Source organism: Giraffa tippelskirchi, chromosome 3 (genome assembly GCF_054371585.1).
Source record: "Giraffa tippelskirchi isolate mGirTip1 chromosome 3, T2T-mGirTip1v1.2.pri, whole genome shotgun sequence".
In the NCBI taxonomy this organism is placed as follows: Eukaryota; Metazoa; Chordata; class Mammalia; order Artiodactyla; family Giraffidae; genus Giraffa; species Giraffa tippelskirchi.
The window spans coordinates 6,175,240-6,199,782 of NC_137277.1; the positions used below are offsets into that span (position 1 = coordinate 6,175,240).

At 57.2% G+C, this 24,543-nt stretch overlaps 2 protein-coding genes across 4 annotated transcripts in view; both read left to right on the forward strand.

Annotated features, from left to right (window-relative positions):
* Nucleotides 1-4,604, forward strand: RPL38 (ribosomal protein L38). Of its 2 annotated transcripts, none has more exons than XM_081584826.1 (5): nt 1-447; nt 662-695; nt 845-905; nt 3,752-3,874; nt 4,530-4,604. In XM_081584826.1, the coding sequence occupies exons 2-5, from the start codon at nt 693-695 to the stop codon at nt 4,553-4,555; spliced, it is 213 nt and encodes a 70-aa protein (XP_081440952.1). In that variant the 5' UTR covers nt 1-447; nt 662-692; the 3' UTR covers nt 4,556-4,604. The 2 variants fall into 2 exon arrangements, with proteins under 2 accessions (XP_081440952.1, XP_081440954.1); XM_081584828.1 differs by having other exon boundaries at nt 443-539.
* A 5,672-nt stretch (nt 4,605-10,276) lies between these two features.
* The window catches only part of TTYH2 (tweety family member 2), a 36,117-nt gene continuing 21,850 nt past the window's right edge, over nt 10,277-24,543 (forward strand). For both annotated transcript variants that reach the window (XM_081584829.1, XM_081584830.1), the window contains exons 1-3: nt 10,277-10,436; nt 18,362-18,534; nt 22,196-22,307. In XM_081584829.1, the coding sequence (XP_081440955.1) occupies nt 10,308-10,436; nt 18,362-18,534; nt 22,196-22,307 (414 nt within the window). In that variant the 5' untranslated portion in view covers nt 10,277-10,307. The remainder of the gene's footprint in view (nt 10,437-18,361; nt 18,535-22,195; nt 22,308-24,543) is intronic.

Below are 24,543 nucleotides of genomic sequence, written 5' to 3' on the forward strand. Positions count from 1 at the left end.
AGGACAGAGGAGCCTGGTGTGCTGCAGTTCATGGCGTTGCAAAGAGTCGGACAAGACTTAGGAGAACAACAATTCTTCATTCAAAGGAAAAAAAATCTCTGCCTAGATGCCCAATACAGAGGCCTAACGAAAGCAGCTGATAATAAGTCCTAACACAGGCCTTCAAACTGGGTCTGAAACAAAGCCTAGCAAAGGCAAGGTGGAATTTGGGCGGAGTGATAGAGGCGGTCGAGAGGGGCGGCAGGCAGGCGGCCCGCGGCGTTCAGGGAGCTGCACTGTTAATCTAGGCCAGAAGGGGGCAGAGAGGCAGCCACGGGAAGGGGAAACGCCCGTGCGGTTTCTTGACCCTCTGCAGACACCGTACCCAGCTTCCTCTGGGGCACGGTTTAATTGCCCGGAAGCGGAAGTCCCTTCCTTTTCCGCTCTCTTCGCTTCTGGCCCCTTGAGGTGAGTCTCTGGGGCCGTACGTGGGGAATGGGGTGGTAATCCGGCGTCATCCTCGCCGGGTGCTATCTGAGGACCCCAATCCTGGGTTGAAGGTGTTGCGGGGGGAGGGTGGGGTGCGATGGGGCCGGCATTCCGGGGGCGCGGGGCGGGCAGGCAGGGCCGCCGCCAGTGCCCGCGCCCCCGTTGACGCCGCCAACGCTTGTCTTCCCTGCAGGTTCCGGCCGCGCCCCCCGCTCCTCGTCGCTATGGTGAGTACGACCTCCCACCTGGGGCTCCCCGCGGGGGGCGAAGGCAGGGCGGCCCCTGCGAGGGTCTCCAGGGGCCCCAAAGGGGCTGCCGGGGTTGGGCCTCCCCAGCGCATGCATCTCGGGTTGATTGCCCTCGCTCTGTGTTGCAGCCCCGCAAAATTGAGGAAATCAAGGACTTCCTGCTCACGGCCCGGCGCAAGGACGCCAAATGTAAGTGGGCGCCCTGGACGGGAGGCGGCGAGCGCGGGCGCCAGGGCGCCCCCCGGAACGGCGGGCGGGCGCCGGGCGGCCGCTCCTGCCCTCGCCTGCTGTCGGGGTTCGGGGGTCCCAATCTGTCTCCCGTAAGACAAGACGCTTGGTTCGGGGTGTGTTCTCTAACTTCAGTAACGAGGGTCCCCAGGGGCTTTTTGTTCCCTGGTGTGTAGCTGGTGCTGTGAACGGATGTGAAGAGCTGACTCGTTAGAAAAGACCCCGATGCTGGGAAAGACTGAAGGCAAAAGGAGGAGGCGGCGGTAGAGGGTGGGATGGTTAGATAGCATCCCCGACTCGATAAACATGAGTTTGCGCAAACTCCGGGAGATGGTGGAGGTTCATACTGGGCGAACGTCTGGAAATGCAAGTTTCACAAGCTCGGGGTCAGTGGTGCGTGTTGGGTTCTGGGCCGAGGACAAGCTCTGTTCACGATGATGTAAGTCATCTCCTTTCTCCGGGTATTGGTGTCCTGGGTTATAAACGAAGGGGAAGGCTCACTGATACATCAGACACATAAAGCAGCACGTCTTTGATTGACATGTGCCAGCCCCAGCTGCCTGTGTGTTCTCTTTACCCTGGATGTGAGAGGGAGCTCTCTAGTCTCTTTGTTGAAGGAGGTTTGGGGAGCTCGTGGTCAGCACTGGGTTTGGACTCAGATGTTGTGTAGCTTTAACACATCTTTTTTGGGCCGCTACTTGCAGTTTACCTCCCTTCCCGGATACGTCCTAAAGGGAAAGTTGGGTAACTTGTGAAAGTAGAGTACTCTTGGCCAGACGGGTTAAGGTGGGCTAAGGCACTGAGGTGTCTAATGCCCTGTGTCAGTGGTGAGGTGAAGTGGCGCGCAGAAGAGCCTTTTGGGGATTTGAGGGGGGATGGGGAGAATCATATTTGTGTCCCTGTTACCTGAAACGGGCTGTTGACTTCAAGGCTCTGGTACTGTGGGAACCGCAGGTGACCACGTGCTTGTGTTTTTTTATCTACAGTCAAGCGCAAAGAGAAGCTTTATCAGGTCAGTTTTAGTCCAGAACAGGGAATTTGCCATCCCTTCCTGGGTGCAAAGGCCAGCTCTCCCTCCCAGTGGGTAACTGTCCATGACACCACTGTTTCCTGTGTAGAAGAGGGGGGTGATCATACCTGTCTCTCGGGATTGGTGCCAGGATCAGACTAGAAGACCCGGTAGAGGATTTTAGCACAGTGACGAGATGACACCAGATCCATCAGACGGCTTTGCCTTGCTGTTCTGTTTGGGAGCTTGATGTTAAAGTGTGACCTGTGAAAGCAGGGATCATGTTCCCCTGGATATGATAGGGTGCCCAGGAAGTCTTTTTTGGATAAAATTGTCTTCATAGTTGTAAAATAAACAACATAAAATTTGAGGTGTGCAGTGTATGTACTGTGGTTGAATATATTCACATTGTGGTGCAGCCATGCTTTTCGAGAAACTCATCTTGCAAAGCTAAAACCCTGTAGCCCATTAACCAAGAGTCCCCAGCCATGTTACACCAGGGACCAGTTTTTCCACGGGCTTGCGGAGATGGCTTGGGTTTCACCCATCGCTCACCTCCTCCTGGGCAGCCTGGTTCCTAACAGGCCTTGGGCCAGTACTGGTCTGTGATTGTCTCCCTCCAACCCCTGGCAACCACCGTTCTTCTGTCTCTACTACCCTGACCACTCTCAGTACCTCATGTAAGTGAAATCATGCAGTATTTGTCTTTCATGACCGCCCTAGTTCATTTAGCATCACGTGGACATTTGGGTGGTTTCTGCCTTCGGCTCTTGTGAATAATGTTGCTGTCAGTTTTGATGTAAAATATCTCTTGTCCCTGCTTTCAGTTCTTTTGAGTCTATTCCTATAGATACAATCATTGCATCATATGTTGTTGCTGTTGCTAAGTCGCTTCAGTCGTGTCCAACTCTGCAACCCCATAGACGGCAGCCCACCAGGCTCCTCTGTCCCTGGGATTCTCCAGGCAAGAACACTGGAGTGGGTTGCCATTTCCTTCTCCACATATGTTGTTGAGTAAACATTTTTTCAGAGATACTTAACGTCTGACCTTGTGAGAGTTCAGTGTATAGGTATATATATGGCAGCTGCTAGGGACAACACAGTATGTTTAGCTTTGAGAGGAATGTTAAGATAGCAGAATAGGTTGGTTTGAGTAAATACCCACAGTCCTGATTCATTAGAACGCAGCCGGTGTCTCGGGCAGGCTCGGCCAGTCTCTGCCTCCTGTGACATGTCCTTCCTCTTCAGCAGTTGCTGGCAGAGACAGAGTTGCGTGTCGTGTGGCCAAGGCAGCCTGTGCTGTGGGAGTCAGAACGAGCAATTTGACGGGTGCCAGACATGAGTCATCTGGAAGAGACTATCTTCCCGCCTCCGGAATAGCTACTGGCCTCATAGAAATGCATTGAAGCTTGTACTTAATCAGATTGTTCGCTAAATTTCAAACTGCATGCTATTGAGTTTGGGGCACACTTGGGGCTCTTTAGTTTCCAAGCTGTGGTCCTGATACAGATGGATACTGGATGGTCTGGAATGTATTGACTGTACCAGATACTACTTGTGTTACAAATACAAACCTTAACTCAGGTTCCAGAGTATTGATACAAGGGAAATGTAGATTTCTGACACTGAGGTCAGAGGGGGGTGGGGGATCTTATTTTCTGTTTCATCAGAGGGACGGCGAGGGAGGTGAGCACAGCGGTCACGGGAGCCGCTGGGTGCAGAAGTATCAAACAGCGGTGGACTGTGTGACATCTCTTCCCTGTGACACAGTCTTAGGGCTAACTCTGCTCTCTGGTAGCCGTCAAGATCAAGAAAAATAAGGATAATGTGAAGTTCAAAGTTCGATGCAGCAGATACCTTTACACCTTGGTCATCACAGACAAGGAGAAGGCAGAGAAGCTGAAGCAGTCCCTGCCCCCCGGTGAGTAGCTGGAAGCCTTGGTGGGGGGTGCGGGCAGCCCGGGGCGTGGGAGGTGCCTGTGTCACCACTTGTTTCCCGGCTTGTCTCCAGAATTAGGAGAGTCCGTTCTGTGGTTTGTCTAAGTATCTGCTCTTGCTGTTGGTGTCACGTGGGCAGTTCTCAGAGTCTAGATCCAGAGGGAACCGTGCCTTTTTAATACAGCATCGTACCAGCTGGCGCTTGCTCCCTGGGTCACTCATTTCATCCTCGCCACGGCCCTGCGGGTAGGGAGGTGCTGGGATTGATGGCCCCTGTTTTCACTGGTCGAGAAATAGCAAATACAGCAGGCGATGCGGGTGGATTAAGCAGAGGGGCCATCCCGGCGATGGAAGGCTCAGCAGAGCAGCTGGGAGCCGGGGCTCCGCAGGCCGCGTCTTCACAGGGACGGGTCAGCCAGCGCCCCTTCCTGTGTGAGAATTAGCAGGAGCCCCTGGAGAAGGGCCGAGGGGAGCGTTTTTATTATCCAACGCTAACTGATGTTTGAAGCAGACCTTCCTGGTGGGCTTAATTTTTGAGCTTTGTGAGCCCTCTTTACCCTGAGTGCCAGATCCAGACAGGCAGTAGTAACTCGGTCGAGTCTTCTGATTGGCTCACATTTGTGTGTCTTTGCCTCTAGGTTTGGCCGTGAAGGAGCTGAAATGAACCACGTTCGCTGCTTTGAACTGTATTAAAATTTTTAAAATTCTCAAAATGGCCTTTGTCTTTGAGAACGGGGGTGGGTGGGTGCTGACGTGGTCGTGGCTTCTGGCAGGAGCAGCACGGGGGTCCTAGCTGCTACCTTGTTTCCTCCCTGATCTTGGGCTGTGATCCCCAAAAGATAAGCCATCTTTTTTAAGTCTAATTTTGAAAGTAAATAGAAATAGGCAGTTAAAGGAGTCAGATACTGATGGAAATAAAGCCAGTCTCAACAAACGAGCTCCCCGGTAATGAAAATGGTAGTTCGAAGGAGGAGTTGATCGGCCTTCTCAGAATTGGCAGTCACTGAAGCCGGCCTTTCCTCAGAATCCTCGGAAGGGGCGGCTTTTGTTTCTGCCATGTTGAAATGTGGCACCACTGGAGAATGGGCCCTTCCCTTAAACTGATGGGAACTGAGGCAGAGTGCTGGGGAAAGCAGGCTGGACAACCACCACTCGGCAGCCCGAGATGGGGCCTGTGGCGGGGATACCTCTTTCCCAAGGGCTGAGGCGTCCACAGGACCCGTGTGGGCACCTGTGGGATCGTATCGGGCTCGGTATTTTCTCTGCTTGAAACGTGTGCCTGAAGCACTTGGCCCTCCTCCTTTGTGGGGAAAGGATGGGGGTCCTCTCACTGAGGCGGGAGCGGGGGGTGGAGGCGAACTGCCCTGCCAACTGGCAGACACCCACCAACCATGCGCACAGGTGGGCGTGTGAATTTTTTTTTTCTCTCCAGACCTAGGTTCTCAGGCACAGAAAAGAAACACACTCGTGTGTTTACTAAGTAGAGTTCAGGAGTGGTACCAGGTGTTCACCAGCTGAACACAGCTGGGAGGACAGTTTAGACGAGAGTTTCCAAGAAGGAGCTAAGAATGGAGTTGAGTGGGTGTCAGCCCAGCGAGAAGCCCTGGGAACCAAAAGACCCGTCGTGAAATCCAGATGACATTTAAAGGGAGGAGCCAGAAGTCGGACCCCGGACCCCAGGCAGTGGAGTGGTGGCTGTGAGGGTAGAACATACATGCCTGCTGGCTCAGGCGCGTGAAGGTCCAAAGAAACGGTGGGGGGAGCAGCTGGGGTCCCAGCCAGGCCTGCCTCCTGGGGGCTCAGGGCCGCCTCCACCCCCTGCTGGCTTGCTGATGTTGATCTTTGACGTGCTTTTTCCATGCATGGTAAGTTGCTTCAGTTGTGTCCAACTCTCTGTGACCATATGGACCCATCCTTGTCAAACTTTGATTATATATGCAAAGGTTTATTTCTGAATTCTGTCCCTGCCTCCCCTCGCCTGCACAGTTCCCAGTCCCTGGGAGGGCCCCATACACTCCTGTCTGCCGTATCTTGGTGTCAGTCGCCAGGGGAACAGTCAAGCACAGATGGGACGCAGAGGCAAGATCGCCTTCAGCTGGGGCTGTGGGTCCCCTGTGGTTGGCGGGTGTCTGCCAATTCGCCTCCACACCCCGCTCCCGCCTCAGTGAGAGGACCCCCATCCTTGCCCCACAGAGGAGGGCCAAGTGCTTCAGGCACACGTTTCAAGCAGAGAAAATACTGAACCTGATAAGATTCCACAGGCGCTGCACGGGTCCTGTGGACGCCTCAGCCCTGGGCAAGGAGGTATTCCTGCCACAGGCCCCGTCTCGGGCTGCCGAGTGGTGGCTGTCAGCCTGCTTTTCCTAGCACTCTGCCTCAGTTCCCATCAGTTGATGGCAAGTGCCCATTCTCCAGTGGTGAGCTAAGAAAACTGAGGGACTTGCTTGGCGCGTTGTTCCGGGTGGACCACAAGGTGGCGCCAAAGTCCGGCAAGTGAGGGCAGGAGACCAGTGAAGGTCTGGACCTGGTTTACATTGATTAAACCTAAGGAGCCAAGTGCCTGAGATGTCTGGCAGTTTTTCTCCTAAGAATTCTACAGCATGTGAGGTAGTTAAGCACGTGTTTTAAGGGCCCTCCGGGGCTCTGGTTGTGACCAGACCCAGATGGGGCGCCTTCAGCGGCTCCCGATCTTGCCCGCCCTTTCACCATCCCAGCTTCCCAGGAAGAGGGCGGGTTTACCGCTTGGGCTCCCTTTGTCCCAGCGCATTGTGCAGAAACCCGCCCCAGCTCCTAGGATACAAGCCCCGCAGGCGTTTGTCTAGAGAAGGCATCCTTTCACGCTGTGGGTCTCAGCCCTGGCCTGTGCCTCCCAGCCACTTGGGGTCCTCTGTAAAAATTCACACTGTGGTGGCCAGGGCTGATCCCAGAGATTCTGTGTGAGTTGGCTTGAGGCTTCGCTGTGTGGTGGAGCCCTCAGGATCCTGCCCAGGGCCCACCACCGCCTTGCTGAGGTCAGCCCACAGCTTGGGTGAGCTGGTTCTGGCCGCGCCAGAAGGGGGAGCAGCGCGGGCAGGAGGGCTGGTCAACCCACAAACGCGTCCCCGGGAGGGCTCACAGTTCGGTTCTGCTGTGCCGCTTCTCTGGAGGCCTCTGGGGAAGCGGCTAGAATGGTCGCTGCCTAGCTGGGTGCAGACTGGCCAAGCAGGTTTGTGTTCAGGATGCACCTGGGGCTGTAGTGATGGCCCTGAGGGCCAGCTTCTACTGTCAGCATCAAGAGTGGGGTGCAGGCCCCCCTTCCCCCGCCCCCGCTCAGGACAGGTGGGCTCACTCCCTGCCACTCACAGGGAGGCAGACCTCTCCCCCTCCTCTCCCCTAAAGCACTTGCAGTTCGCAGTTGTGACTCTATAATCTTCCAGAGGAACGGCAAATCCTCCTAACTTCCGGGTCAGGGAGGCCAGGATCAGCAGCTGCAGCCGGGGGAGGAGGGGGGACCGTGTCTGTGGCACCAGGCAGTGCCTACCCCTGAGGCCCCGGGCTGTGAGGTCACACTCGTGAGTGCGACCGAGGGCCCTCCAAAATCGCTTCAGGTGTCTGCCTTCCTCAGTGACCAGCACGGCTGGTTCAAGACCAAATCCCTTGCCAGGTTCCATGGGGCCATACTGGGCCACCTTGCCAGCTTCTTTCTCTCTTTTTAAAAAACTATAAAGCAGGCTAGCTGAGATGCAATTTACAGTGAAATTCACCCTTCTTGGTATCCAGTTCTCTGTATTTTGTACAGCTGTGGAACCACCACTGCAGTCCAGAGAAAAGATGCTCATCCCCCCACCCCCAGTTCCCTCCTGCAGCCCAGTCCTTGGCAGCAGCCACGGGAGTTTTACAGCATCTCCTTGTCACTCCCCTGGCTGAGTCTGGACTTATATTCCCCTCTGTGCCCTGCAGGCCTTGGGCCCTGATCTCACTGTGTACTGTCCCCCTGCTCAGAATCCAGCCTCCTTCTCAGGACGCCCTGAGTTACCTCCTCCACACCCTTCACCTCTCACCTCATGTGTCATTTTTCAGGAAATGTCCCCGTACTCCAGATTCCATCCCATTTTACAAAGCGATGCTGGGCTCTGGAAGGCACTTGGGGGTGGGGTGGGGCTTTGTAATGAATCACCGTGTGGGATAAAGGCTGCCTCCCCTCACCTTTAAACTTCAGACCCCATGCAGGTAGGAATGTGTGTTTTGCTCATCAGTGTATCCCCTAGAGCAGAGAAGGTGCTCACAGTTTGTTGAATTAATCAAAGGAAACCCCAGTGACAGGAACGGTGCTCTCCAGCGTCGCAGATGGATGGCTGCAGTTCTGGGAATCTTGACCAGGACTGTGACCTCCTGGAGGAGAGAGAAGTCTCAACTACTAAATAGGGCTCCATCTTCCAGTCCCGGATCTCTAATAGGGGAAGGGGTGTCTGTACGCTGTACTCCCCTAGTAGTCAACGCGTTTCACCCATGGAGTTTCACCTTCATACACCCGGTTCCCCAAGCCAGAAACCTAGGGGTCTCCCCGCCTCACACACCTCACCCCCACCCCGCACTACCACTGATCAGACTGCCAGCAACTCAAGCCTGATCTTCTCAGGACCGCTTCATTCCCCTACTCCTCCTTCACCGACCTCAGACGGCCCTTTACCCAGCCTTGGACCCTGTCCTGAGACTTACCCTCTCCTTCTGGCCCCATGCCTCCTGCAATCACACAATGCTGTTTGGGTCGTGGGACCGCAGCCCTTTTCTGCCCGCAAGGCTCTGGTGCACCTGGCACTGCACGCCCCCAGCCCCACCCCGGCATCCTGATGCGCTGACCCTGCACTGCCTTCCTCCAGGGGACCGCTAAGCTAGCGCCTGTCCTCATGGGCACCGCTACCACCCGCGCTAAACCACAGTCCCCGCCCAGCCAGACTTGACAGAACAACCTCTGGCAGCTAGTAGGCCCTCAGTTAATTTGTGTTCTTGAAGGCTCCAACGTCTCCCTGGGAGGTCTAGCACATCCCAGAGCTCCCGGGCTCCTTCCCCTCCCCCAGGTTCCAGGGTCTCTCCCCCAGGAGGTGGGGGCCTTCCAACCAGCTGCTTCTTTCAGGTGGGACCCATTAGTTGTTTGGGCAGATGACCTGGGCACTCCCGGGGCAGGACCATATTTACAGAGTGGATGCTCAATCCTGGATGAGAGTGAATTTAGAACTAGTGACCCAGGGACTGGGTCCATTCGGTCTGCAATCTGTCAGTTCGTGCTAAATCACTTCAGTCGTGTCCGACTCTTTGCAACCCCATGGGCTGTAGCCTGCCAGGCTCCTCCGTCCATGGGATTTTCCAGGCAAGAATACTGGAGTGGCTTGCCATTTCCTTCTCCAGGGGATCTTCCCAACCCAGGGATCGAACCCACTTCTATGTCTCCTGCATGGGCAGATGGGTTCTGTACCATAAGCGCCACCTCTACCCTCTAAAGCGCTAGAATAGTCAACCTCGCCTTTCTCACACCAAGATTGCCGATGCATTCACAGACATTCTGTATACTCGATTTGATGATGTGACCAAAACCCCCGGGGGCCCAGTTCAGTTCAATCACTCAGTTGTGTCCGACTCTGCGACCCCATGGACTGCAGCATGCCAGGCTTCCCTGTTCATCACCAACTACCAGAGCTTGCTCAAACTCATGTTCATAGAGTCGGTGATGCCATCCAACCATCTCATCCTCTGTCGTCCCCTTTACCTCCTGCCTTCAATCTTTCCCAGCATCAAGGTCTTTTCCAATGAGTCAGTTCTTCCCATCAGGTAGCCAAAAGTATTGAAGTTTCAGCTTCAGCATCAGTCCTTCCAATAAATATTCAGGACTGATTTCCTTTAGGATGGATTGGTTTGATCTCCTTGCAGTCCAAGATACTCTCAAGAGTCTTCTCCAACACCACAGTTCAAAAACATCAATTCTTCTGCGCTGAGCTTTCTTTACAGTCCAACTCTCACATCCATACATGACTCTTGGAAAAACCGTAGCTTTGACTAGACGGACCTTTGTTGGCAAAGTAATGTCTCTGCTTTTTAATATGCTGTCTAGGTTGGTCATAAGTTTTCTTTCAAGGAGCAGGCGGGGACCCAGAGACTGTTGTTAAGAGACAGATTCAGGAGGCTTCTGGGGGATGTTTTCCCTTCTTCCACTTCTTTCGCCTGGACTTGGGCCAGGCCAGATTCCAGATCAAAAAAACGCTTCGGGTTCTAGGGCGTGACCCCTGGTGGCCCGAGAGTGAGCCTGGGGCAAGCGGCCGCCCTGGAAGGGGCGGGGCGGTCCTGCGCTCAGGGGGCGGGGCTTGGTCCCCGGCTGGGCGGGGCCGGGCGGGGCGGGCGCGCGTCCCGGGCCGACCGGCGGGCGGGCGCACTCGGGCTGAGCCATGCCGGCGGCGCGCGTGGAGTACATCGCGCCCTGGTGGGTGGTGTGGCTGCATAGCGTCCCGCACCTCGGCCTGCGCTTGCAGCCAGTGGACAGCACGTTCAGGCCCCGCGATGAGAGTTACCAGGAGGTGAGTCCGCGCGACCCGGCGCCCCACGTCCCCGCACCGCCCCTTCCCGCCTCCCAGCCCGCAGTGCTCCTCGCGCCTCCAGACCCCACACCACACCCACCCCACACTCTCCCTGCAGCCTCTTCCCCCTTCGCCCTTTCCCCTGCAGGTCCTTGGCCCACGGCCCTCCCGTCTGGGAACCTCACGGGCCTGGACAACTGGAAAGATGGGAGTTAAGCCGGCCAACGGCACGGGGGGAAGGGCGCTTCCTGCGGTGCGGGGGTTGGGGCTGAGCGCCCAGGGAGAGGGCAGCGCCGCCCAGGGGTCGGGGCTGGAGGGCATTGGTGCCTGAACCCGGTGATTCCCGCGCGCCAGCTGCGGGGGGCGGGGGTGGGACGCCGGGGCGCTCCTCGGGGTTTTCCTCCTCTTGCGGTGAAACAGACGCGCTCTCGCTTTCCGGGTCTGTGTGGCCTGGGAGAAGTTTGGGCAGAAACTGAACTGACTGGAGTCTCCGGGTTCGTCTCCGCGGCACCCCTCCTCCCCAGCCCCTGCCAGCCCCTCCGCCTGGGCCCCTCCTGGAAGGCGACAGAGCCAGAGGAGAGGGGTGTGGACCCTCAGCCTCATGTGGATATGTGGGGGAAAGAGAGCGCCCCCCCAACACCCCCAGCCCTTCCTCTGTACAGACACACCTTCTGAGCCCTGGATTTCTGGGGTCTCCGCCGCTTGGCCAGCCTCTCCCCCTATCCCCGCAATTCTGACCTCGCCCCGCTCTGCTGGCCCTTCCCTCCCTGGTTTCTGCACCCCTAGGGGGAAGCGGTGCTCCCCCAGGCTTCCCCGCCCAGACTGAGTGCAGAATCTCCCAGCCTGGTCAGGTCTGGCCCAGCCCAGTTCAGCCCCCGAGGCCAGGCTGAGTCAGTTTTCTGTCCGGTCAAAGATTCCGCGGCTGGGAAACCCAAGATGGGGCCCGTTTGTTCAGACCTGTGTGCCAGCCTGGGGACTTTGACCCTCGCGGGCAGGTTCTCCACAATCCACGCGAGTGGGGCGGGTCCAGGCGGAGGCGGGCCCCAGAGGTCAAGCTGGCAGTCAGCTGTTCGCCTCTCCCCCGCAGGACTTTCTCCCGCAGGGTCCCGGGGATCCTGATCCAGTGGGGTGTGCAGGGCGCCGCTGATGGGGGAGTCTAATAATAACCCCTAGAGTCCTTGTCAACTGCGGGCCCCAAGCAGATGGTGCCTGCCCTTCCAGAAGTGGGAGAGGACCGAGCCCCCCTTCCTGCTGCTGGATGGGGAGCAGCTGGCCAGTTTGGCTTCCCCAGCTTGCACCCTTCCCGGTCTGCACGCCCCCCTCCCACCCCCTCCCTGAGCCCTGCCTGGGGAAGGCTGCTGGCTCCATGAGAATGCGGCCGCCTGGGGAGAACTCCAGGGAATCTTCCGCTCACAATGAATGCTGAAAAGAGGCGGATATGATTTCCGAGACAGCTGTGTTGCTTGCAGATTGTGTATGTGTGTGTGTGTGTCTGACCCCACATCTGCTTGTCCCAAACCCCACACCCCAGATCCGGCCCTGGGGTCTCCCACCGTAGCTTTCTCCTTTCCCCTGGAGGAAAAGTAAGCTCCCGACTGGGTGGAGACGACTTTCAGGTGCGGGAAGGGGGCTGGACAGGACAGACAGCTCCTGTCTGGCTGTCCTGGTGGGCCTGAGCCTGCCCTACCCCACTTGGTCCCCTGGAGAGGTGACAGCCAAGCCAGAGGGACTGACTCACAGTCCCTGCCCCTCTCCTCCCCATGTCAGACCCTGGCACTCCAAGGGGCAGCCCCTTCCCCTGGCCTCACCCCTACCCTCCTCCCCCTGCTCAGGCAGCTCTGAGTGCAGTGGGGCTGGACAGGACTGGACAGGAAGTGGCTCTGGGTGTTTATTTAAGGTGGCTCCCGTTTCGGTAAGTTCCCCTGGTGTCTGACCACGGGTCTCTGCTGGAAGTCCCCTTCCTCCTGAGCAGCAGTCACTGCCCATGTCAGTTAGCACCATCGATTGGGCAACTCCTGCTGTTGATCATCTCGGCACGCGCCAGACTCCTGACAGGGGAGAAGCCCTGTGCCAGACGTGAGGTCACGTGCTAACCATGCCGCCAAGGCCTTCGGGGCTCAGCAGCTGAGTAGCTGGGAGGAGGCTGTGCGTTGGAATCCACAGTTTTGTCACTTACTGTGTGACCATGGCAGGTGTCTGTACCTCTCTGAGCCTCCCTTCCCTCCTCTGCAAGTAGTAAATGAGCTGTCCCTTGAAACATGCTTAGTACCTAGAGAGTCCCCTTGCATGTGGTGGACCCAGTGACGCAAATCATTACACAGACTGGCATTGATGTTCAGCTGCTTGTCCGAGTACAGTGACGCATGGAGGACGCAGACGAAGGATCCTCTACAGTCACGATCAGGAAGGGTTGAAAGACACATACAGAGGAGGCTGCGGCTCATGCCCCGGAGGGCCAAGTGAACAGTGCCGGCTTGTGGTACAGCACGTGTGTGTGTGTGTGTATGTGTGTGCGGGCACCCACACACGTGTGTACACACCAAAGATTATGTGGAACTGGGAACAGGCAGTCAAACTGAAGGACAGCTCGGGAGGAGGCGGGCTGTGCCGGGGATCTGGAAGGTACAAGGAAGCCTGGAAGCCTGAGTGCCGAGCAGGTCACCTGGTGACGACCCAAACATCCTGAGCAGAGTCAGCCCCAGAACTTCCTCGAGGAAGCAGGGCCCGACACACACCCCACCCACCCACCCGCTCCCTTTCTGGGGTCTTGGGAGCCGCTATGGAAGCCCACTGGTGGGTCAATCTTTCCACACCTCCTTGCCAGTGGACCGGACCCTGAGTCCTTGCCCAGGTCACCTGGGCCCCACCTGGGCTCCTGGGGAGGTGGCGAGCCCCAGGCGTAAGGGGTGCCCTCACCCCACTGGGCCCCCAGCTCCAGGTGGGGAAGCGACAGAGACTCTCCTCACCTTTGCCCAGGTGAGACGGAGTGGGGATGGAGAAGATCCCGGCATCAAAGCGCTAATGAAAGGACCCCGTCGTTTAGTGGGTATAAAGAACATGGCCAGCACCGGGCACTTCGAAAGTTGCCACAAGCCCCGCTTGGCATGGAGGAGGCCCCAGCCAGCCAGGTGTCCCGTGGGCAGAGCTGGAGACCACAGAAAGCGCCGTGACACTGCCCCCAGCTGTGTCTCCCCAAACCAGCCACCCGAGTCTCCCCCTTCATTGGCCCACACACTCCTGGCTGTTTGTCCTTAGGCCAGGGGAGGGTTGGCTCCAGAGCTATGGGGCTCCCCCAACTTGGGGGCCTTTCTCAGGAGGAAAGACCATGCGGGGAGCCCTCCCCCCCCACAGGATTTGAGAGGAGCCAAAGAATGAAGAAGCCCCATTCATCCTGCGTGAACCTTGAGTCATGGTCAGCGGACACTCATGCTGCCCCCCACCCCCGCCGCGTTCCCCCCACCAGCCCAGGAGGTGGGGGGAGCTTAACCCTTTCCAATCAGGGCCTCCCCCTCCAGCTCCCCTCCCTCTGGCCTCACCCCTAGGCTGGCACACTCCTCATCTCTGGGTCTCGGGGTGAGGGGTGCTCAGGATGTTGCCCCCTCCCTCCCCTGCCCAAGTGCAGAAGCCCCTGGGGGCTCAGCTGCCCCCACCCGGGATCCCAGCCAGAACGAACGGAAGTCGCTTCGACCAGGGGCGAGGCCTGAGCCCTGAGGCGGGGGCCATGCGCTGGCTGTTGGGTGGCCCAGGGAGGTGGCGGTAGCCACAGGGGCTGGGAACTGTCCTCTCAGCTCCATCAGCGCAGGAGGGCATGTGAGTCGACTTCCTGGCTTCCTGCAGACAGGACATCCTCCCTGTAACACCCGGAGGTGTGTAACGGAGACCTGCAGCGTCCACTAGGAGCAGAAGAACTGTTGCCTGTTAGAGGGTGGCGGGTGACAGCAGAGTGACCGAGGGAGATGGTTCTGCAGGCTTCTCTTCCCTCCCTCCTTCCTCCAACCTTAACCCTAACCCTGGGTTTCCCAGGTGGCTTAGCAGCAGAGAACCTGCCTGCCAGTGCGGGAGACTCAGGTTTAATCCCCAGGACAGGAAGATCCCCTGCAGGAGGAAATGGCAACCCCCTCCAGTATTCTTGCCTGGGAACTCCCACGGACAGAGGAGCCTGGCGGGCCACAGTCCATGGGGTCGCAAAGAGTCGGACACGACGTAGTTGCTAAACAACCCTAACCCTGATCTTAGCTCCTCTGCCCCTGCCCTTGCTCCCAGTGCCCGAAGAAAGTTCTGGAAGAGAACTGCTAACAAAAGAGCCTCCGAGTTTGGATTTCCCAGACATGGCCTCCCCGGGCTGGGCCAAAGCAGGAATAAAGGAATTGAGGCCAGACGCCCGGCTTGGAGAGACCCCTCGGCCTGAGGATCCCAGGGCTCTGCCCACAGTCCTAGGCTTGTGAGAGGTCAGGGGGCCCGAATGTGTTGTGAGGGGTCCCGGGGTGGGGACGGGCTGTGGTTTGGAGAGACTCAGGTGGCACCACCCCAAGTCGTGATTACTTCCCGGAGGTCCTGCCGTGCTGGATGGGGGCCCCATGGTAGAGTCCGTGGGTTTTCCTGTTTGGGGGGATATCGAGGGTGAGATTGTCTAGGGAAGCTGGGAGGAGGTCTGACTGTTAGCCTGTCTCTGATCTATGCAAAAGGTTTATCCGGGTTTTGTTTTGCTTTGTTTTCATTAGGATTAACTTATAGGGAAGTGCGCTTTCTTAAGTGTACACCTCAGTACGTGTGTGTATGAGACACCACCCCAGGCGATGTATATCCCTGACCCCCCAGGAGGCTCCGTCTCACTTGATTCCCTCCCAGAGGTAGTTGCATCTCGGACCCCGTCACTGCAGAGTCTCTCTCCGACTGTGCATCTTACATCAGTTAGACCACACAGCCCCCGCTGTTTTGTCTCCCTCGTTCCTTCCTACAATGCGTCTGTAGCATTCACCCACATCACTGGCTGTCGCTGACACTTACTTTTCGCGGCTGCACAGTATTCTACTTTGTGGTCTAGCACCTGTTAGATCTCTTGTTGGTGAGCATTTGGGTTGCTTCCGGTGCTTGCCTCTTACTGCGGTGTCAGGCTGCGGTGAGCAGTTGTGGGCGGGCGGCGGGGGCACAAGCCCTCCTTTCTGCCAGGGGAAGGAGAGAGGTTGCCGGCTCGAGGGGTTTGCACACCACACAGTGGTCTGCAACTTGCGAAGGGGATCCTGGGCTCTAGCAGAGGGGCCTCAGGCCTGCAAGGGGGTGGCCAGAACAGAGCGTGGCATTTACATCCACCCCTCAGTCAGGGGACGCTCTTAGCGGTGCTCCGCTAAGCGAGTCTGAAGAAAAGGTTCCACTGCTGTAAATACTTTGAGAAAGTCTGTGGACACTACGCTTCCTAGACTTAAATGGGATACATCCCCACTGGTCATCTCTTGGCGCACTTCTGATTCACTGGGTCCAGGGTGGGGCTGGAGATGGTGCATTCTGCATCTCAGAAGAGGTCAGTGCTGCAGTGTTGGTGAACTCCACTTTGGACAGTAAGGCTCTAAACCCCTGTATTTTCTTGGGCTCCAAAATCACTGCAGATGGTGACTGCAGCCATGAAATTAAAAGATGCTTGCTCCTTGGAAGAAAAGCTATGATCAAGCTAGACAGCATATGAAAAAGTAGAGACATTACTTTGCCAACAAAGGTCCATCTAGTCAAAGCTATGGTTTTTCCAGTAGTCATGCGTGGATGTGAGAGTTGGATCATAAAGAAAGCTGAGCACCGAAGAATTGATGCTTTTGAACTGTGGTGTTGGAGAAGACTCCTGAGAGTCCCTTGGACAGCAAGGAGATCAAACCAATCCATCCTAAAGGAAATCAGTCCTGAATAGTCATTGGAAGGACTGATGCTGAAGCTGAAACTTTTTAAGTACTTTGGCCACTGATGGGAAGAACTGACTCATTTGAAAAGACCCTGATGCTGGGAAAGTTTGAAGGCAGGAGAAGGGGACGACAGAGGATGAGACGGTTGGATGGCATCACCAACTTGATGGACGTGAGTTTGAGCAAACTCCGAGAGTTGGTGATGGACAGGGAAGCCTGGCTTGCTACAGTCCATGGGGTTGCAAAGAGATTGACACAACTGAGCAACTGAACTGAACTGAAACCCTTATCTGTCCTTGACCTTCTTCCCCATGGCCTGGGGCTACAGGGCCTCCAGTGAGCAAGCACCTTGCCCTGGGGGCTTGTGGTGGGGGCCCCACAGTGTTAGTTGCCAGTCGCATCCAATTCTTTTGCTACCTCGTGGACTGTAGCCCGCCAGGCTCCTCTGTCCATGGAATTCTCCAGGCAAGAATACTAGGGTGTGTAGCCATTTCCTGCTCCGGGGGATCTTCCTGACCCAGAGATCGAACGCCAGTCTCCTGCAGGCGGGTTCTTTACGGTCTGAGCCACCAGGGGGCTGGCAGGGGCGGCTCCTTCCCAAGGTCTCCCAGGCCAGCCTCCTGGCTCCGTCCATGGGACAAGCCTAGTGGTCCAGGCTCAGGGGCCCAGGCCCTGCCACCCCAGGAGGACTTCCACAGGAGGATGCATGTGTTCAGGTCCAATGGGCCTTCCCAACCGCCTGGAGGAGGAGGGCTCGCCCTCCACGCCGCTGAGTCGGGAGGGTGGCAGGGCAGGTTCCTGGCAGTACCTGTGATGTATTTATGCCAGGTGGAGGCAAGAGCCACACTTTGTCACAGCCACCCATCCCACACCCAAGTGGGCCGTCTCCCCTGTCCACTTCTGGGCTGTCCCCATCACTTTGGCCATTTGTCCATGAGGCTCAGGAGCCTGTTGGTCCAGGTGACCAGCAGAGCAGGTGCCCCCTCTCCCCTGTGAGGCCCCGCCCCTTCCTGCCAAGATGACCTCAGGCCTCAGCCTCCAGGTGTGCGCACGCTGCGGCCTGAGACTTGTGTCCTCCTTAGACCGGAAGGATCCTGGTGTCTCCCCCGATCTGCCCATCTCCCACCCCACGACGGCCCAGACTGGAGCGCTGGAGGTTCCCAGCTGGGAACGAGTCGGGGGTCACGCTCAGTGCAGCAGGGCAAGGCCGTCATCTCAGGAGCCTGACTTAGAGCCAGGTCCAGCCCTGGGGCCATCTGGTGTCCATCTGGCTGAGTCAGGAGACTGGAGGCAAGGAGTGGGGGGCTCCGGGCCTCCTGGCCGACAGCAGCTCCCCTTGTAGGACCCTGTGGTGCTCGGTGGGCCTGAAACGGCATCTCCTCCCTTTCAGGATCCTGGGCTTTGCTGCCACCCTTGGCATCTGGGGGTCACCGTCCGTTTCAGGGTGCGGTGGAAGGGACCTCCCCAGGTGCATCTCCTGACATCCCCTTCTCCCCCCGCGTGGAGTTGGTCTCTAGTTGGGAAGGGACCCCAACTCCTAAAGCGAGGCTTAGAGGGGGCAGATACGCCAGGACGTCTGCCCCAGGCCCCGGCTCAGCTTCTGAGACACCCTGCCCAAGCCCTGCCTCTTCCGGAAGGCCTCGGATGCTCCGATTGTGGGGACGTCTCTCTCCTTGTCTCCCTCAGTCACACCAAGCATCGCCCACAGACCTCACGGTCAGGGGACAATTCCTGCTTGTCTCTTGAGTGACTCAGAGCATCCATTAGGCAGGGTCTGGTCCTCACCTTCACCCAGGTGTGTAAGCCTCAGATGGGGGGCCAGCCTTGAGCCACATCTCCTGCTTCTTGTCTCGGGTCCCCTGCCCCCTCCCACACCTGAGTTCCATCTCCCCCAGCTCCTGGTGCCTGAGGGCAGGGCACTTTATACGGAGCAGGAGCGTCAGCCAGTCCTAGGAGGGGGACATCTGGCGTATAGTTCAGTCGTGGTTTCCACAACCCCCGGGACCCAGAGCTGACCCCCTGCCTCTCCCTCCTCAGTCGCTGCTGTTCCTGGGGCTGGTGGCTGCCGTTGGCCTGGGCCTAAACCTCGTCCTCCTCGTGGCTTACCTGGTCTGCGTGTGCTGCTGCCGGCAGGACGACGCGGTGCAGACCAAGCGCCCTGGCTCCTGCTGCGTCACCTGGACAGCCGTGGTGGCCGCGCTCATCTGCTGGTGAGTGTCCGTCTGCTGGGCCTGGCGGGGGCGGGGAGGTCGCAATGCGGAGGTGCGAGGCGGACACACCGGACGAAAAGCGGTCCTGACCGTCTGGGTCTCGCCCATGGTCAACCCCTTGACCAGGACACCCCTTCCTCACCTTCCACCTCCAGCCCCACCCCATCGTAACAGACCCCAGGTGGCTCATCAGCTGTCTGACCATGTGGTCTTGCCTGAGCTCCGGGAACCTGGGTGGGAGGGCCTGTCTCAGGTGTGCATGCTGTCCCCTTTCTTTCCAAGCAGTGGGAATCAGATGTCCCGGGTGGTTATGGGAAGCTCCCTAGCATCCCGGGCCCCCACCCCCAGTGTGAGCCTCTCCAGCCTGGCAGGGAGCTCCCTGGGCAGTTGACCGGTGGCAGCTCCACTCTCTGTGTCCCATCCCCTCCCAGCTGCCGCCCTGGGTCTGCGATCAGAGTCTGACTCCAGCCCAGATCAATTCCACCTTCTACAAGATCAATAGCTCTTAGCGCCCTCAGCCAGGTCTTCTCGGCTCCAGTAGTGAGAATCTCTAACTTCGTGTCAGAGCCGAGCTACTGCTCAAGAAGTATCCACACACATGTGGGCCTCGTTTTCTCATGAGTTGTATTTTTGTTTTCTTTCTTTTTTAAAAAAAATATTCACTTATTTATTTGGCTGCACTAGGTTTTAGTTGAGGCATGTGGGGTCTAGTTCTCTGACCAGGGATCGAACCTCGGCCTCCTGCACTGGGAGCACGGAGTCTTAGCTACCTGATTACCAGGGAAGCACCAGGAGTTGTTTTTCCTTTTTTTTTGTATCTACAAAGGTTTTCCCAAAAGCCTCAGGCCCATCTGAAATGCTCTGCTGAATTTGACCCACTGTCTCCAGACAGGGGAGGCAGACGGGGTCCAGTGAGCCTGGGCCATGAGGACACCTGGGGGCTCATCCCAGGCGGCTCAGAGCGCCCCAGGACTGTCTTCTCTCACATTCACCGTCTGTCCTGCCTGCCATGTGGGGCTGCAGGGTGGAGGGATCTGGGGTGAGTGCAGTGGACGTTTACAGTCAACAGCTCAGATTGGAGCCGGGTTGAGTGAGTTGAGGGAGGGAGGCAGAGAAGGGAGTCAACGAAAGCAGGAGGAGGAGGGATCCAGAGTGAGGCTGGGGGGGTGAGGAGGGAGCTGAGCTCTGACACCCTGCTGGTGCTGTTAAGGGGGTTCAAAGCTGGGTGAACAGTTCTGGGTGAATGCAAAGGGTATTGATTTACATGTTGGTTCACCAAAGTGTAGCTGACACGCACGCGTGCATGCATGCATCAGACCCACGAAGCAGATGGGAACCTTGTTTGAAAATGCTCATTTCAGACCACACTGATAACAATGGGTGCAGCATGGACCGCCCCCCCTTACCTGCACTTGTAACAGGTCCTCCAGGTGACTGTGTCCTGCGGTCCATGGACCATTTCCTGAGACACACTGAATTAGGGGTCAAGGGCACCCTGGAAGGAGGATTCTGTAACAGCCTCCCAGGGGATTCCTTCGCAGGTCCTGTCCTTTTCAAAGAAAAAGTATAAGTGTAAACACATGTAGCTTCACCCCCACCCCCAAAACCAGTGTTTTGGATGAAAACTCAAGGAGGCTGTCCGATGACTCTTAGGAGGACCCCCAGCGGTGTGAGTCAGATAAAATACAATCAATGACATAAGCAAGATTCGAGATGATCTGCTCAAGCTGGAATGTTGGACCAAAACCAACCAGATGAAATTTCACGGAGATGGATTTAGAGTTCTGCTTTTGGTTAAAACAAAACAAAAATCAGTCCAGCACTAGAGGAAGGAGGAGCACCTGAGCTTAGCAGCGGTCCTTGGGGATAAATTCACGGGTGTCTGTGGACCACAGGGTCAGTGGCAGGGAGGGAGGATCCCAGGGCATTAGCCCCAAGCTCGGAGCTGGAGGGACCGCCTGGGCTTGGGAGTGTCACTCAGAGCACTGACCACCCAGAGAGAGTTGAACCAGATGTAGACCAGGGTCTGGAGGACACGCTTGGCTGGAAGAGTGATAAGGAGGGTGATACGGGGCCCTATTCAGATGTCCAGCAGGTCATCTTGCAGAATTGGAGGCTTGTTCCAGGCTGGCCCTGAGGACGGCCAGAAACCAGTGGGTATGTGGTTTAAGGAGGTAGGCTTCAGCTCAACATAAGAAGGGATTTTCTGGACTTCCCTGGAGTTCCGGTGGTGAAGAATCCACCTGCCGACTCCAGGGACATGGGTTCAATCCCTGGTCCAGGGAGATCCCACCTGCTGCAGGGCAACTAAGCCTGTGCACCACCAGAAAGACAGACCCGCAATTCACAGCAAAGAGTAGGACTTTCTAGAAGCCAGAACCTTTCAGGAGGATGGGCAGCATAGGGGTGTGGGGAAAAGGATAGAGAACAGAAGGGGAGTCCCCAACACTACAAGGATTTCGGAGAGGCAGGTGTGATTTCACGAGACTTCAGTGGTCCCCAAGCCCACGTGTGTCAGTCACCCCTTGGGAGCCTGAAAGATACGGGTCCCTGAGCCCCTCCCTGACTTATTGCCAGCATCAGAATCCCTGGGGCCCAGCCAGCAAAATCTTCCACCCTTCGGAGCCCCGGGACTAGAGAATGGGAGTGTTTTCCCATGGGCTAAACGAAAAGTGCTGTAGAACTAGTCAGTCAGGCCAGGGCCCGCTGGCCCAGAGCCATCCCCTCATCACCTGGCCAACACACTTGCCAGAACTTTAGACCACCCCCTATCCCCTACCCCCAGGAAAGAGTCCCTCAGCTGAAGTCACACACTCGCTCTAATGGATGCTTAGAGCCTCTTGCATCATAATTGCCAAGACCTAGTGATGCTGGGAAAGACTGAGGGCAGGAGGAGAAGGGGGCGGCAGAGGATGAGATGGTTGGATGGCATCACCGGCTCAATGGACATGAATCTGAGCAAACTCTGGGAGGTAGTGAAGGATGGGGAAGCCTGGCGTGCTGCAGCCCATGGGGTCGCAAAAAGTCAGACGTGACTTGGCAAGTGAACAACAACAATAGAAGCAACCAAGATGCCCTTCGGGAGGTGAACGGCTAAATTGTTTTCATTCAAACAATGGGATATTATTCAGCTCTTAAAGAAAAATGGGCTGTCAAGCCACGAAAGGACATGGAGGAATCTTAAATGCATATGAAAAGGCTACATACTGGATGATTCCAACCATATGACGTTTTGGAAAAGGCAAAACTATGGAAACAGTGAAAACATGAATGGTTGCCAGGGTTTGGGGAGTGGGGAAGGATGACAAGGTAGAGCACAAAGGATTTTAAGGGCCGTGGAACTACTCCATGTGAAACTATAATGGCAGACACATGTCCTTATCCTTTTGTTCAAACCCATAAGACTCTACAACACCAAGAGTGAGTGGACTTTGGGTGATAAAGGGGTGTCCTCGTAAGTTCATCAGTTGTAACAATCGTTCCATGCTGGTGGGGGCTGTTGATGGTGGGGGAGTCTGTGTGAGTGAGGGGCTAGACCACGGGGACTTCCATATACTTTCCATTCAGATTCGTTGTGCAGCTAAAACGGCACTAAAAAATAGTGTACTGAAAAAAACGTCTCCTGCGGGGGTCACCTCTAACTTTGGGGTCTTGCCCACAGTGCTGCGGTGGGCGCTGGTTTCTATGGCAACAGCGAGGCCAACGATGGGGTGTACCAGCTGCTCTATGCCCTGGACAACGCCAACCACACCTTCTCCGGGATCGATGAGCTGGTAAGGTCCCGGGCAGCCAGGCGCAGCCCAAGAGGTCAGCGTGGTCTCAACAGACGCCCCGGTCGGATCCCAGCCAGCTCTGCTCCAAGGGGGTTGGACGCCCCTTGGGGCTGCCAGTTGGTCCTGCCAGGAGCAGACGGGCCATTTCTGCTCCCCAGGCTGGGGTGGGAGTGAAGACCCAAGGAGAAAGGCGAATGCGGCCTGGGGGGCGGCGGGACAGCTGTGCGATCGAGTCCTACCCACCTTTAGGAGCACTGTGCCCAAGCGGTTCTTGAATGTGAAAAATCAGCCCCGGACACACACACACACACACACACACACACACACACTGTTTTTTATTGGTTTATTTGTTTTTGGCTGAGCTGGGTCTTTGTTGCTGCACGGGCTTTCCTCCAGCTGCAGTGAGTGGGTTTCTCTCTTGCGATGTCTTCTCATGTTGCAGAGCATGGACTCCAGGGCCCACGGGCTTCAGTAGCTGCAGCTCCCGGGCCCTGGAGGGCCAGCTCAGTAGTTGTGATGCTCCGGCTTAATTCCTCTGCAGCACGTGGGATCTTCCTGACCCAGGGATCAAGCCCTTGTCCCCTACATTGGCAGGCGGCTCCTTTACCCACCGAGCCACCAGGGAAGCCCCTGTGTTCACTCTCAGCGCTGAGTATAGAGCACGGTGGGTCGGGTCTAGGAGAAAACTCTTCAAAAACGAGTGCAGAGCCCCAAAGCCAGCACGTTGTCCTCCAGGCTCTGGTTTCCAGGCGCTATGGCTCCAGCTGGGAGCTCAGGGTGAAGGACATGCCGGAGGAGAGGTGGGATTTTTAGCACAAGGCAGACGTCCACTTGCTCGAGGGTGGGGAGGCAGGGTCTTCCGAAAACACAGCCCTTGGCCCCATGTACTTGTCACGTTCATGCACCAGGTCTTTCCAGCTGATTTCCCAGCAGCCCCAGAGCAGCCCCAATGTCCCAGGAACCAGGCTCCAGGGCAGTTTTCAGAAATGCCAGTCGCTGGACATCCACCTGGGGCCAGGTCCCCAGCAGAGGGGTGACCTCAGCAAATGGCCGATTGTGTCCGGCGGCCTCAGCCACACAATCCGGCCCCAACCGGAGCTTGTGGACTTCATCCCGGTGCTGCTGGAAGAGGATTCTGAAGGACTCGACCCCATCTCACTGCGCCCCCCCTTCTTGCCCCTTAAGCTCCTCTAAGGCCTTAATCCCCTAGCCCTCCCAGGACGAGCTCCCTTAAAGAGACAGCTGTGCTGGTCCTCGGGTGGGGTGGCCGGGTGCTGGCTGCCCTGGCTCTGGCCTCAGATAAAGTCCTTCTGGGAAGCCAAGGGTCACAGGCCAGACCAGGGGCCCCGCTCTCCTGCTGAGTTTATCCGTCCACCTTCTGTGTCTGCTGGGACCCATCCCTGCGGACCAGGAGCTGTCCAGACCCTGGGCTGGGGCAGCTGTAACGGGGCAAGAGTGCGGCGGCGGAGGTAGAGAAGCTGGGGGACTGGACGCAGCCTGACCAGCACAGGGGGCCCTAGGCACGCCCTGGCCTCGGGGGGGCTCATTCCCTGGGGACCCCTACCCTCACTTCTGCCCTGGTGTGGAAGGGGCTCCACCCACCAGCACCAGAACCCCTGGGGGAAGAACTCACCCTCCAAAGGAGAATCTCTGGGGGAGCCCCGGAGCCATGACCTTCACTGGCTGACCTGTGGCTCCCGCAGGGCCCGAGGAACAAAGTCCCCGAGCCATCCTGATGGGAAAATTCAAATTCTTCATGTCTTTACCCCCCAGAGATGAGCTGGGACCGGGACTCCCAGGCTGAGCCCCTCGCCCCAAGCTGAGAGTGCCCCAGGGCCAGGGGCACACGTTCCGCAGCAGACCCCCGGTCTTGAGATGCCCCCATGTTCCCAAAGAGCAGGGTTCCGTGTGTACCTGGAGGTCGGCTGTTCGTCCTCTCTCCACGTTTCTGAGGAGTGAGGGCTGGCGTCCCGGGCTCTGATGGCCCAGCCCACCAGGAGCTGCTCCTGTCCTGCTGACCACCTCCTGTCCTCTCTGCGTTCGCAGGCGTGGGCTGTGTCCCCAGCTGGAGAGGCAGGCCCTGTGGTGGGCCTGCAGGGCTGGTTTTGACCTTGGGGTGGGCTCCCAGCACCCCTAGTCCCAAGGCTCCAGGGAGGCAGCAGATCTGAGGGGTGAAGGCCAAATATCAGATGAGTGATGGTAGACGAGATGATGCCTGTGACAGTGCCTGGTTATC

Coding starts and splice junctions, on each gene's coding strand:
- RPL38 (XM_081584826.1), top strand. Junction 906..3,751: donor CCGGCGCAAGGACGCCAAAT/GTAAGTGGGCGC, acceptor GCTCTCTGGTAG/CCGTCAAGATCAAGAAAAAT. Junction 3,875..4,529: donor GAAGCAGTCCCTGCCCCCCG/GTGAGTAGCTGG, acceptor CTTTGCCTCTAG/GTTTGGCCGTGAAGGAGCTG.